Source organism: Salvia hispanica, chromosome 3 (assembly GCF_029641045.1).
Source record: "Salvia hispanica isolate PSC_SH4W2 chromosome 3, Shi_PSC_v1, whole genome shotgun sequence".
NCBI lineage: Eukaryota > Viridiplantae > Streptophyta > Magnoliopsida > Lamiales > Lamiaceae > Salvia > Salvia hispanica.
Genome location: NC_142694.1, coordinates 22,180,210 through 22,195,108, shown reverse-complemented (window position 1 = coordinate 22,195,108; position 14,899 = coordinate 22,180,210). Strand labels below are relative to the sequence as shown.

Below are 14,899 nucleotides of genomic sequence, written 5' to 3'. Positions count from 1 at the left end.
CCACATGTGAGTGCCTAAATTCAAAGTGTTCCACGAGTTAGTAATGAAAGTGCACTAATAAGCCTTGTTTGATTTGATTGCGTTAATACATGTTTAATCTATTTTTCCATCTTTTGAGGCAATTACGGCGTCTAGTCCTTGTGCATTCCGTGGGTCTATTATATGTCTTTATTGTTTTGATCGAGGACAAACAAAAATGTAAGTTTGGGATGTCAAAATCATATTACATGTCTACTATTTGCATATTTTATACATTTTGGTGTTTTTACGTGTTTTGTAAAAAATGTGCATATTTGAGCCGAAAAAGGGAGTCAAAAGGCAAAGTGTGGAAATCTAGAGTTCAGACGGCGACCACCGTAACGTGTACGGTGACCGCCGGCGATCGGCGACCAGCCTCGAAAAATCTGTGCTAGAAAAGAAGTCTCACCCGACGACCGCCGGAGGACATGTGGCGGCCTGCCACCGAGGAGGCAGAGACTCTGGACTGAAGTGTTGCGACCGCCGGAGAATGTGCGGAAGCCCGCCACGAAAAGCGGCGAATTAGATTTGATCTAGATTTCTCTCCAAGATTTACCATATTTTGAAGATATTTTCCTTCTAGGATGAGGAGTGACTTTCCCCTCTAAATAAGACCTCAAGCTACATCAAAAGGGAGCCTCTTTTTGCATCATAATTCTCAAAGATTAAAAGCTAGAGTACTTCATTGTGCAAGGAGTTGAAGAAGGATTCAAGAGAATCAAAAAGAAAAGGATTCAACCTACGGGTTCTATTAGCTTTACTTTTGTGTTCCAATTGTTTTCCCTTCAATCTATGTGTTTAGATTACTACATCATGTGTAACTAAATTCATAGGATTCTAGGGATATGTTAGTAACGACTTTAGTTATACAATTCCTTTTTCTATTTAATATCCGGTTTGTTTTTACTTTGTTTCTCCCTAAGTTGCGCTGAAAGTTTCATGATTGAGTGACACAATCATGCATGATCAAATATAACTTGTTCCATAACTATGAGAGAGTTTTAGCGAGTTAGATACGCTCGGATTTTGCAATATTTTAAGGCCATTATTTGGTCCGTTTTTTATGTCAAAGTCACTCTACATATCCATTAATTGCATATTTTATACATTTTGGTATTTTAACGTGTTTTGTGAGAAATGTGCATATTTTAGCTGAAAAAGGAAGTCAAAACGTAAAGTCTGAAAATCTAGAGTTCAAACGGCAACCGGGGACCGCCGCAAGGTATACGGAGCCGACGCCCGGCGGCCAGTAAAGTGTATCGGCCTGCCGCCGAAGAGACAGGGACTCTGGACTGCAACCCGGTGACGGTTGGAGAATGTGCGACAGCCCGCCGTGAAAAGCGGTGAATCCGATTTGACCTAGATGCTACTCCAATATTTACCAAAATCTGAAGATCTTTTGCTATAGTTTTATGTTCAAATTGTCTTCCCTACAATATATGTGTTTAGCTTATTCCACTATGTGTAACTAAACTCATAGGAATCTAGGGATGTGTTAGTAACGACTTTAGTTATACTATTCCAGTTTTTCTATTTAATATCCGTTTTGGTTTTACTTTGTTTCTTCCCTAAGTTAATCTTGATGCTTAATAATTGAGTGACACAATTTTGAATGATTTAATATAACTTGTTTCATAACTGTGAGAGAGTTCTAGCAGGTTAGGTCCACTTAGTAGATGCTAGAGTTAGCTTCCTTTAAAACGACACAGTTAATTGAGAGTGAAGATTTTTCAAGGGTCTTAGAAGCTTTTTGGAGTTATGTGTTAGGATTGACAACCCTAATATTAGTAATCAACGTTTGCATCGCATGATCATAAGCTAGGCAACTCGCCCTATCAAAGTAATAACTATGCTAGGGTATTGTAGATTGGAATTTGTATAACCATAACTGTGAATGCACATACCTGGAATTTGCACTGTTTTAAGACCATTATTAGGTCCATTTTTTATGTCAAAATCACTCTACATGTCCAATAATTGCATATTTAATACATTTTGGTATTTTGACGTGTTTTGTGAGAAATGTGCATATTTGAGCCGAAAAAGGGAGTCAAAATGCAAATTCTGGAATTCTACAGTTCAGACGGCGACCGGCGATCGCTGGTGCCCGGCGATCAGTGTTATGTAGCGGCTGGCCTCAAAAATTTACGCTTCGAAATGAGTCTCGGCCGGCGACTACCGGAGGTCATGCGGCGGCCCGCCGCCGAAGGTACCTGGACAACAATGCGGCGACCGCCGGCCAAGGTGCAGTGGCCCTCCGAAGAAAGGCGGCGAATCCGAATTGCCCCTGATCTGCTCCAAGATTTACCATATTTTGAAGATGTTTTCCTTCTACAATGAGGATTGACTTTCCCCTATAAATAGGAACTCAAGCTTCATCAAATTATAGCTTCTTTTTGCAACATAAATTCCCAGAGATTAAAAGCTAGAGTACGTCATTGTGCAAGGAGTTGAAGAATGATTTCAAGAACATCAAGAACGACAAGGAGTTGGTAGGGACTTGAGTCCCTACCAACTCTACAAACTTATTTTACACTTTGTTGTAAATAACTTTGGGGGGATGAAGTGGTGGACCGTGAGTTTAGGTTTTTGTTTTAAAGTTTTTGTTTTTGTTTTCAATAACCCCGTAGGTGAATTTTGTGTTCTAAAGAAAAAAATATTTTCTTGAATCCATGTCGTGAACTTAACATGAAGAATCTATTCTTTCATCTTTTGAGGCAATTATGACGTCTAGTCCTTGTGCATTCCGTGCGTCTATTCTTGTGTCTTTATTGTTTTATTTGAGGACAAACAAAAATGTAAGTTTGGGGGAGTTGATACGCTCGGATATTGCACTGGTTTAAGGCCATTATTTGGTCCGTTTTTGATGTCAAAGTCACTCTACACGTCCATTATTTGCATATTTTGTCTATTTTGGTATTTTGACGTGTTTTGTGAGAAATGTACATAATTGAGCTGAAAAAAGGGAGCCAAAACGCCAAGTTTGGGAATCTGGAGTCAGACGGCGACCGGCGACCGCCGCGGACGTGTGCGGCGACCGCCGGCGCCCGGCGGGCAGATCAATGCAGCGGTCCGCCTCGGAAAAATGTGCTTGGAAGAGAAGTCTCGCCCGGCGACCGCTGGAAGATGTGCGGCGGTCCGCCGCCGAGGGAACAGACTCTCTGGAATCCAACGCGGCGACCGCCGGCCAAGGTGCGGCAGCCCGTCGGAAAAAGGCGGCGAATCCAAGAAGCCCTAGATTTGTACCCAGTTTTACCATATTTTGGAGATTGTTTTCCTTCTACAACAAGGCATGGCTTTTCCTTATAAATAAAGCCTCAAGCTTCATCAAAAGGAGAGAACATCTACATGCAAAATAATTCATAGAGATCAAGACCTAGAGTACTTCATTGGTGCAAGGAGTTGGAGAAGGATTTCAAGAACATCAAGAACGACAAGGATTCAACCCACGGGTTTTATTTGCTTTAGTTTTATGTTCAAATTGACTTCCCTTCAATCTATGTTTTTAGCTTATTCAATTATGTGTAACTAAACTCATAGGATTTTAGGGATGTGTTAATAACGACTTTGGTTATACAAGTCCCATTTTCTATTTAATATCCGTTTTGTTTTTACTTTGTTTCTTCCCTAAGTAGTTTTAATGTTGTATGATTGAGTGACACAATCGTGTATGATTTAATATAACTTGCTTCATAACTGTGACAGAGTTCTAGCGAGTTAGATCCACTTAGTAGACACTACAGTTAGCTTCCTTTAAAACGGCACTGTTAATTGAGAGTGAGGACTTTTTAAGGGTCTTAGGAGCTTTTTGGAGTTACGTGTTAGGATTGACAACCCTAATCTTGTAATCAACGTTTGTTTCGCATGAGCATAACCTAGGTGACTCGTTCTATCAAAGTAATAACTGTGCTAGGGTATTGTAGTTGGAATTTTGTATAACCATAACTGTGAACACACATCCCTGGGATTCCCTTATCTCTATTGTCTTTCTCTTGATTTATCTGATCTTAGTTGATCTATGATTTCTATTGTTTTCCGTTTTTCAAAATTTTTCAAAACCAAAATGTTTTTCCAAATAGTGATTGAGTCTCAGTAGAGGATAGACACTTTGTGTTAGTCTTCCCCATGTTCGATATCCGGTACTAACCTTTAGCTATACTATATATACTCTGTATACTTGCAGGTTTATTTAGTCTCAGTAGAAGACGTGCATCGCCGTCAACAAATTGATGAGCTCCAAAGGATGGCCGCCGAGGCCCGACAAGAGTGCCAAACCATAGTGGCGACATCGCCTATCTTATTAGCGCGTTCGACGACCTCAACGCCCGTTTCCCCCCTCCTCCTCCTCAAGATTGAAGAAGTCAAGATCAATGACTTTAAATTAGAACTTGTGTCATTATTTTGGATGTTTTTGAGACAATTTTTTATGTTTTGACAATTTTTGCTCAAATTTCTAAGTACTTTTGGTTTTGTTTTAATTTCGTGCTTTTAAAATTTTTTCGTAGGTTCTGACCTCTACGTGGCGACCGCCGCATGAGCTGCAGCGGGCCGCCACCTGCTCACTGCAACAATCTGATGACATGCGGCGATCGCCTGACAGGCCGCGCCTGACCGCCACATTCGTAGGTTCGAATTTTTTGAATTTTCGCCCTGTCAAGCCTCTACGCGAAATTTTTTCAAGGTATGTTTTCTTTTTAGTAGTTTACTCACGTCCCAACCGATTCTACAAACTTATTTTACACTTTGTTGTAAATAAGTTTGGCGGGATGAAATGGTGGACCAGGAGTTTAGGTTTTTGTTTTAGGTTTTTTTTTTGTTTTAAGTTTTTGCTTTTGTTTTTCAAAACCCCGTAGGAGAATTTTGTTCTCTAAAATGTTTTCTTTAATCCATGTCGTGAACTTAACATTAAGAACTTAGAAACACGCATGCTTAGGGACACACTTAAGACTGAGTTGTCGATGATGTTTAAGTATGGCTTGACGTTTTGATTTGATGGTTTGGTGAAAAGGTGCATAATTAATGAATTTTTTGTTCGTCTTGAATCATGCTTATACCTTGTGAGATTTGAGCCTTAATTTATTTCTTGTGTGATTTAGCTGCATTCATGTATATGTTTCTAGAACTTGCTCCTAGTCTACCTAAGTTTACATAGTGTTTAAGTTGATTTAGGAGGATGATTGACCATCTTTTCTAGCCTACTTTTATCCAAAATTTTCGACCCTCTCAAAATTTCAAAATTTTTCCCTTTGGAGCCAATTTTAAAGCCTTTTAGCCTTTTCCTTGGAAGCCAAAATAAATTGGGACAATTCCTTGGGTTAGTATAGCTTTTGTTATCTTTTGTAAAGGAATTAGAGAGATAAGGAGGAAAGTATAAAAATTAGTGTGCTTAATGTAAAGAAAGTACAAGTTGTGAAATAGAAAAATTCAAAGTATGTTCTTCATCTCAAAAGGATGCGTATGAAAAAGAAAGAAAGGCTGAAAAAGAAAAAGTGTGAAAGGTTGTGTAAAGAAGAAGAAAAAGAAAATCAAAGGTTTGTAAAGTGAGTTGAAGGAGAAAAATAAAATGTTAAAAGTGTCTTGGGTTTAGAAAAGTGGAGTCAATTTAACTCTACTTGGGATATTTTATTTTTAGTCACTCTTTAGCCAAATATTCCTCACCTACCAAAGAGCCTACATTACAACCAAAGATAAAGACCTTTCTGACTTTTGATGCTTAATCACATCGAGTAGAGGAGGGATTAGACTTTGAGTAAGCCTATGGTAAACTTTGCATGATGCATAATTTGAGTGCTTATACACATTACCTTTATATTGCGAGTGAGAGAACACTTCCCATCTTTGGAATTTTGCCACATGAGAGTGCATGAATTTAAGGTGTTCCACAAGTTAGAAATGAAAGTACACTAATAAGGCTTGCTAGATTTGATTGCGTTAATTCATGCTTAATCTATTCTTTCATCTTTTGAGGCAATTACGACGTCTAGTCCTTGTGCATTCCATGCGTCTATTCTTGTGTCTTTATTGTTTTGTTCGAGGACAAACAAAAATGTAGTTTAGGGGAGTTGATACGCTCGGATTTTGCACTGTTTTAAGACCATTATTTGGTCCGTTTTTTACGTCAAAGTCACTCTACATGTCCAATAATTGTATATTTTATACATTTCAGTATTTTGACGTGTTTTGTGAGAAATGTGCATTTTGAGCCGAAAAAGAGAGTCAAAACGTAAAGTCTGGAATTTTGGAGTTCTGACGGCGATCGGCGACCGCCGCAACGTGTATGGAGACCGCCGGCACCCGGCAGTCAGTGTTATGTAGTGGCCCGCCTCAGAAATTTACACTTGGAAACGAGTCTTGCCCGGCGACCGCCGGAGGTCATGCGGCGGCCCACCGCTGAAGGTACCGAGACTCTGGACTACAACGCGGCGACCGCCAGCCAAGGTGCGGCGGCCCTCCGAAGAAAGGCGGCAAATCCGAATTGCCCTAGATCTGCTCCAAGAATTATCATATTTTGAAGATGTTTTCCTTCTACAATGAGGATTGACTTTCCCCTATAAATAGGAACTCAAGCTTCATCAAATTAGAGCTTCTTTTTGCAACATAAATTCCCAGAGATTAAAAGCTAGAGTATGTCATTGTGCAAGGAGTTGAAGAATGATTTCACGAACATCAAGAACGACAAGGATTCAACCTACGGGTTTTATTTGCTATAGTTTTATGTTCAAATTGTCTTCCCTTTAATCTATGTGTTTAACTTATTTCATTATGTGTAACTAAACTCATAGGATTCTAGGGATGTGTTAGTAACGACTTTGGTTATACAATTCTAGTTTTCAATTTAATATCCGTTTTGTTTTTACTTTTTTTCTTCCCTAAGTAATCTTGATGCTACATGATTGAGTGACACCATTATGTATGATTTAATATAACTTGCTTCATAAATGTGAGAGAGATCTAGCGAGTTAGGTTCACTTAGTAAGCGCTACAGTTAACTTCCCTTAAAACAACATTGTTAATTGAGAGTGAGGACTTTTCAAGGGTCTTAGGAGCCTTTTCGATTAGGATTGACAACCATAATATTGTAATCAACGTTTGTATCGCATGAGCATAAGCTAGGTGACTCGTTCTATCAAATTAATAACGGTGCTAGGGTATTGTAGTTTGGAATTTGTATAACCATAACTGTGAACGTACATCCCTGGAATTCCCCTAATCTCTATATTTTATCTCCGTGATTTATTTGCAATCAGTTGTTATTTGCTTTCTATTGTTTTCTGTTTTCAAAAGTTTTCAACATCTTTCAGTTTTCCAAATAGTAATTTATTTTTAGTAGATGATAGACACTTTGTGTTCGTCTTCCCCGTGTTTGATATCCGATACTGACCTTTGGCTATACTATTTATATTCTTTATACTTGCAGGTATTAATAGTGCTAAAAAATAGTGCATCACCAACCGCCGACGAACCGCCGCAACTACCGCAGCGGGCCACCGCTGACCACCTGAATGTAGTCTGCCCAACCGCCGGCGGACCGCCACATACACCGCGGCGGGCCGCCGCTGAGAAGGCAGAGTCGTCCACCAAGCAGGAGCTCGTGCGGCACAACGAGATTGTACTCCCTTTCCAGCCGAAGAGGAAGTATAAGCTTGAAGAGTAGTTCAAGCAATTCTTAAACATGTTTTGTAAGGTTCATACTAACATTCATGTTGTTGAATCGTTGCAGGAGATACCAAAGTATGCAAAGCTACTAAGGGAGGTTGTGATGAGGAAGAAGAAGCCAACTAAAGCCGACCTTAAGCTACCACATCATTGTAGCGAGATCATTCAAAAGGAAAGGGCAGTGAAGCAGAGAGATCCAGACCAATTTATCATTAGGTGCATAATTGGAGAAGGGAAAGTTAATAAGACTCTATGTGATTTAGGGTCTTCCATCAATCTAATGCCACTAAAGTACTACGAGAAGCTCAACATTGGGCCTCTCAAAACTTCGGATGTGACTTTAAGGTTGGCCGATAACTCGGCCATCAAAAAGTAGGCATGATTGAGGATGTGTTGGTGAAGGTAAACGATTTCATCTTTCCTGCTGATTTTATTATTTTTGATATGAAAGTAGACAAAAATGTTTCTCTAATCTTAGGCAGAGATTTTCCAGCCACTTGCAAAGCCTTGATTGACGTAGATCGTGGCGAGATCACCATTAGTGACAACAACAGTTGCTCCACCTACAAGATCGAGAGCGAAATGCTTAAGTTTGAGGAGGCAAAGTAGGCAGAGCCAAACGACAATGCAGGGCGATCATGGTGACCGACGTAACTAAGCCTCATGTGGAGGATCCTTCTACCTCCACTATATACATTGTCAATAAGGTAAGTCGTTCTCCCAAAAAAACGAACCTAACTCTTCTAACTCTGATTCGCAGAAAAAGAAGAAGAAAACACCCAAGGTAGACCCCGAGATCTATGTGGTTAAAAATAATAAGGGGAAATACAAGTGGTGGAAGAAGATAGGAACCAAATTGATCCAAATGCCGATTTTCAGCACTAGGATAGTTGATCCGCCCAACTAATGGGCCACTTCAAGTCGAGCCGACGACTCAAAACAAAGGCGTTTGTTGGGAGGCAACCCAACTCTATTTTTCTTTCTTTTAATTTCGTTTTCGTTTTTCTCTAAAAAAAATTAATTAGTGGCGATCGCCGCACAATCCACGTCGGTCGCCACACGTGTGTTTAAGTGTGCAGGATAGGTTGGGCCTAGGGCGGGCTAGAATAACCGCTGAGCGGCCCGCGGCGGCCCGCCAGGAAAGTGCAGTTTTTCGCAGCCCGTGTGTCGGCCCGCCACACATTACGCTGCGGTCGCCAAAGAGAGACCAGACGCGATTTTGCCTTTAAAAGGTAAGTTTTCCTTCTCCTTTCTCCATTTATTCTCTAATTCCTTCCTTGCACATACCCCCACCATTATAAATCGCCAAATCCAGACGCGATTTTGCCTTTAATATCCGTTTTATTTTTACTTTGTTTCTTCCCTAAGTTAATCTTGATGCTTCATAATTGAGTGACATAATTGTGAATGATTTAAAATAACTTGCTTCATAACTGTGAGAGAGTTCTAGCGAGTTAGGTCCACTTAGTAGACGCTACGGTTAGCTTCCTTTAAAACGACACTGTTAATTGAGAGTGAGGACTTTTCAAGGGTCTTAGGAGCTTTTTGGAGTTACTTGTTAGGATTGACAACCCTAATGTTAGTAATCAACGTTTGCATCGCATGATCATAAGCTAGGCAACTAGCCCTATCAAAGTGAATGCACATACCTGGAATTCCCCTTATCTCCATCGTTTATCTCTATGATTCATCTGCATCTAGTTGTTATTTGCTTTTAATTGTTTTCAGTTTTCAAAAGTTTCCAAAATCTTTCGGTTCTCCAGATAGTAATTGAGTTTTAGTAGAAGATAGACACTTTGTGTTTGTTTTCCCCGTGTTCGATATCCGGTATTGACCTTTAGCTATACCATTCGTACTCTGCATACTTGCAGGTATTTATAGTGCTAAAAAATAGTGCATCATTAGGTCCACTTAGTAGACACTACAATTAGCTTCCTTTAAAACGGCACTGTTAATTGAGAGTGATGACTTTTCAAGGGTCTTAGGAGCTTTTAGGAGTTATGTGTTAGGATTGACAACCCAAATGTTAGTAATCAACGTTTGCATCGCATGAGCATAAGCTAGGTGACTAGTCCTATCAAAGTAATAACTGTGCTAGGGTATTGTAGTTTGAAATTTGTATAACCATAACTGTGAACGCACATCCCTAGAATTCCCTTATTCTCTATACTTTTATCTTTTTGTTTTATCTGCAATCAGTTGTTCACTGCTTTCAATTGCTTTCAGTTTTCAAAGTTTTCCAAAATCTTTCGGTTTTTTAAATAGTAATTGAGTCTTTGTAGAAGATAGACAGTCCGTGTTTGTTTTCCCCGTACTCGATATCCGGTACAGACCTTTGGCTATACTGTTGCTACTCTGTATACTTGCAGGTATTAATAGTGCTAAAAAATAGTGCATCATCCGGCGGCTGAATCTGGTCGTGAGAGGGCAGAGAAAGAGAAATGAAAGAGAGATGTGAACAAAGCTGTAGGCAGCGGCGTGAGGTGATGGATTTAGAGACGCCGGTGACGGTGCTGAAGCCGCCGTGAATTCGGCGGAGACGGCACCGTTGCATTGCGCAAAGAGAAATTCGTCAGAGATGTGAAAATAAATTTTAAATTCCAAGTTTTAATTAAAAAATAGTGGTATTTCACAGTCAACAAACCAATTTCCAAGTCATATTTAACTGTCCATGTTGGACAATTTTGCACCGAAAAATTGAATTCGGGTCGGGTTGAAAAATATCAAACGAATCTAAAGTTCGTGGTTTTAAAATCCAATCACATAGTTCGTGAGAAAATCAGAATTCGACGAAAGTTTTTTATTTTTAAAGCCAAAAACCCTATTTAAAATATAAAGAATAAATAAGTACTCCACATTTCCAATTCCACAAAACTTTGATGTCATGTTTCAATAAGTATTGACCCCGATTAGCGTGGAGTAGTGCTTTATTAATTATAGTTTGTTACCACCAAATTCAGGAGTAAATTGCTGGTTCATAATTACGCCCCCATTGACTGCAAATAATCAATCAAATTAATTAATTAATATCGTGTTCCGATATAGCCCACTACACCACTTTCACAAATCTATTGACCAATCTTAACCTTCCAGGTATAGCATTCTCGCATTATTGCAGACTAATTTTAGATACTGGTAGGCCAATTGAATTTTATTATATAAATCACTTATTAATAAAAGGAGAAAAAGAAACGATGTCTAAACATCTAATCTGGTCGACTAGTATAAATTATTTAGGTGAGGTGGCCAGATCTTTTTTGTTATTCCCCAGCTGAATTGAAGTTTAGACTTCGTGACCAATTATATAGATAGATGCCTCAATTTTTTTATTTTGGCTTTAAGATATGATCTTACAAAATCTAAAAATCTGAGAAAGTTCAATGAATATACCTTAATTTTAATCTTATTATAAGCTTTTAGATCCATCCTATCTACATCAAATAAAACATAAACTCTCAAAAATCAACTAATTAACAACATTTAGGTACATACTTTAGTATTCAACTCCCTCTATCAAGAGATGCACACTAAAGGAAAAGCCACACTGTCTATTGGTTTATCCACTGTTCTCTCCGTCTCATAATATGAGTCATATTTAATTTCGGCATAGGTTTTAAGAATCGTAAAAAAAAGTGAATTGAATAAGTTAGTGGAAAATGGATCTCCCTTATATATATCAACTTTATAATAAAATATAAGTAAAATAAGTTAGTTGAATGTAGAACTTTTATTATAAGATAGATGAAAATGACAAAATATAACCTTATTATGAGACGAATATAGTATGAACTAAAACTAAAAAAAAAAAGTAAATAAATCATCCCAAAAACTAAAATTAGAAGTAAAAGTAAATAAATCATCCTCAATCTAACGATCAGGTATTATAAATGCAGAATCTAGGAGCCTAATAAACAATATTTCAGCTAAGGACAAATATAAATTACGTTTCTTTTGACGATAGGATTACAAGATTGGACCTTTCCTAAAGATAAAAAAATCAACGGTAGGTATTGGAAAATTAGGGACTAATAGAGTTTTGACGTGCCATTGGCTGATTAACAAATCCAAGCCACTTAGAATTGACCAATCAAAAGGTGCCAGAAATAACATGCTGATTTTGCATGAAGACTATGTAGATGAGACATATATATTTTTGTACCATTTTGATACTTCCGACGCCCACCATCCATCAGAATTGAAGGTGGGCTATGCTCCAAATTCGGGCAGTCATTATCTTCATTTATTATTTTAATGGAAATATTTTGTCGGATTGGTTTTGGTTGTGTTTGAGCCAATTACTTGATTGCTCTGTACCCCAATGAAAATACTCTCCATGTACATGATTAAATATTTCATACTTATGTAAAAAATTGGATAGTAAAATTAATGGAATATAAATATTATTTTATAATAAAATCTGAGTAGAATGAGTGAGTTGAATCTGAGTTCTGCTACCTGAAAATAACAAAAATGAGATGACATGAAATAGAAAAATGAGATATTTAATGACGGGTGAAGAAAATATAAGCAGTAGTATAAAAAATGCTGATATCACTTAGATTTGTGTCAAATTTAATTTAACTGGTGTGAGCAAATTCCTCTGCATCTTCTGAGAAATGCTTTTAGTTTGTTACTTAGTAAATTAACTTGCACATAAGAAAAAAAATAGCAATCACGTTTTTCAAATGCAATTTTAACAAATGACTGACACATTACTCCGTTCCCAATAAAATATATAAAAAATACAATTAAAATAAAAATGTTTATATTTTTAGTTATCGAAGTAAATAATTCAGAAATTGTTGCAATGTAAACAGGGCAAAGCCGAACGAATAGTAATACTAATAATTCACAAACTGTTCCTGTGTAAAAACTGTGTAAAAACTGTGTAAAATCATTAAAAATATGAGATTTGCACACAAAATGTGAAAGAATAAGCAGTAAACAGCTGAGCTTCCATAACCCCAAAGCTACAAGCTGCTTTCTCCTAAAACCCCCCCACATTAAATTTCAACAAAAATAAAAAAAAACATTCCAAATTAATCTAATTAAGCCTCTTCCACATGAACAAATGGAGGGCTCTTCTTCACCACAGCAGCAAGATTCCGGGGACGCATCGCAGCCATCCCTCAGGCAATTCTCTACTGTTTGAAAATCTCCTAATTCCGGCCAAATCAAAGCTGTCCGGCCAAGTCCTTCGCAGCGATGAATGTACCGTGAAATCCATAAGGAACTCGCGAAGGAAGCTTAACGGTCGCCTCTAGCTTCATCGTCTTTGCATTCACAATCTGTAGCTCGGATTTCCAATTCTTTTCATCGTGCACGAAGGCAAGAATGTAGCCCTCGTCCTCGGCCTCGTCCTCAGAGGAGGACGAGACCGGGAGGAATTGAGGCTCACCTCCGTATTTCTCGTCTCCATAAAAGAATTTTTCGACTTGCCCGGTTAACAAGTCGACTTTTGCGAAACCAGAGACTTTAGGCCAGGGCTCGGCGATGGCGAGATAGGCGTAGCGAGTCTTCCTCCCGAGCCTGTTCCGGTTGACCAAGCCGGCCTCGAGGTTGACCTGATCGGCCTCGGACATGATCGGCCGCCTTGTCGACTTTCCGGTCTTCAAATTTAGTCGGATTTCGGATAAAACGCTCTTCAGTCCCTCGTCGCTTTCGTTGAAGATGGAGTCTGGCGGGGTCATGCAGGAGCCGATGACGACGACCTCGTCAGTCTCCGGCTCCTCCCATGCATTCCAGAGATGGAAGCAGAAGCAGTCTGGCACCTCGACCCAGTTAATCCCACTCGCAGATTTGGCGTACTTATTCAGTACGCCAAATCTGGATGTCTTGTTTTTGTCGTAGACGACCGGGGAGCCGCCCCGGATCATCTCCGACAGCTTGAACACCACCTGCTGGTCGGGGATGATCACGAAATTCTCCGTGATGGCGAAGTCGTGCATCATTGTCGGCTCCGCCACCGGAATTTCGACATCTTCCGATTTTTCACCATTTTTCTGGAAGCGGAAGTATTTGAGGTAAGGCTTCCGGATGACGTCGTAGCTCAGGGCGAACATTTCCCCGGTGGCCGGGTCAATTTTAGGATGAGCGATCATTGTTCCATCGAGCTGTCCGTTAAAATCGTAACGGCCGACGGTTTTGAGGTCACCGGAGGAGGTGACTCTGACGTGGTAAGGGAGGTCGTCTTCGGACATGGCGAGAAGGCGGTTGTTGAAGAAGACTAGGCCGGCGTTGGCGACGCCGGTACCGCGGGTGGGGTCGACGAGGCGGAAGAGGCTGCGGGCGTAGAAGAGGAGGAGCCTCGCTATGCCAGAGTGGCCATGGAGCTCGCCAATGGCCTTGGGGAAAATGGCCCGGCCAAGGGAGCGCTCCTGGACGAGGCGCTGCGTCTCGGTGAACCGGCACGCATAGCTAACGGCGCCGTTTTGGAATTGGACGGAGTGGATCATGCCGTCGCCGTCGAAGAAGTGGTGCCCGGCCACCGGCTCGAAGAGTGGGTTCGCGCCGTTTCTGACGTAGACGCCGCGGATGGCGTCCGGGATTTTTCCGACCACGGGGAGGTTGTGCCTCACGGGCTGCTCGGGAACCGGGGCGAAGTTCCCGGCGATTTGGACCCGGGGATCGGCGGTTTTCGGGAGGGGGTGTTTCTGCTCGTGGGCGGTGAGGGCGGCCTCGACGGCCTCCAGGGCCGTGGAGGCGGCCTTTTGTAGGATGTTCCATTGGGGAGTTTGTTTTTGAGGGGAGGAGATAGTGGAGGATTGTTTAGGGAAGTGGAGTGTGGGGGTGTGGAGGGAGCATTTGATGATGTGGGAGGAGTGCTTTTGTGGTGGTTGTGGCTTGTTGAATGGGAATGAATTGTGTGTACAAGACCCAAGTTCACTTGCATATAATTTGGGAGTGGTCATGGCAACCTATTTTGGAAGTGTGCAAAGATTGATGTTTAGTAAGAGAGAATTTGATTGTGTTTGAATTTGAGTGATTGAATACATGTATATATAGAGCGAATTGCGGAGACGGAGGTCCACTTCTAACATGTAGGAGAAGCCCACGTGTTGGATATTAGAAACGGGGGACTCTAATAATAAACGAGACCACCTTCTTTCTTGCCACGTCGGATACTCTGTCCCACTATTCTATCGGCTCGGCTCCAAACCAAGTCACCACAGCCCAAATCTTCTTGTTGGTTATGCTGGGATCATCGACGGTATATTAGTTTGAT

The 14,899-nt window shown here is 40.3% G+C and overlaps 1 protein-coding gene across 1 annotated transcript; it reads right to left on the bottom strand.

Moving 5' to 3' along the window:
* Positions 1-12,537: 12,537 nt before the first annotated feature.
* On the bottom strand, positions 12,538-14,658 carry LOC125211161 (9-cis-epoxycarotenoid dioxygenase NCED1, chloroplastic-like). Its single transcript, XM_048110873.2, has one exon. It carries the CDS (start codon positions 14,583-14,585, stop codon positions 12,849-12,851), a length of 1,737 nt encoding a protein of 578 aa, XP_047966830.2. The 5' UTR covers positions 14,586-14,658; the 3' UTR covers positions 12,538-12,848.
* Positions 14,659-14,899: the final 241 nt, after the last annotated feature.

Coding starts and splice junctions, on each gene's coding strand:
- LOC125211161 (XM_048110873.2), bottom strand. CDS start 14,585: ATGACCACTCCCAAATTATATGCAAGTGAACTTGGGTCTTGTACACAC.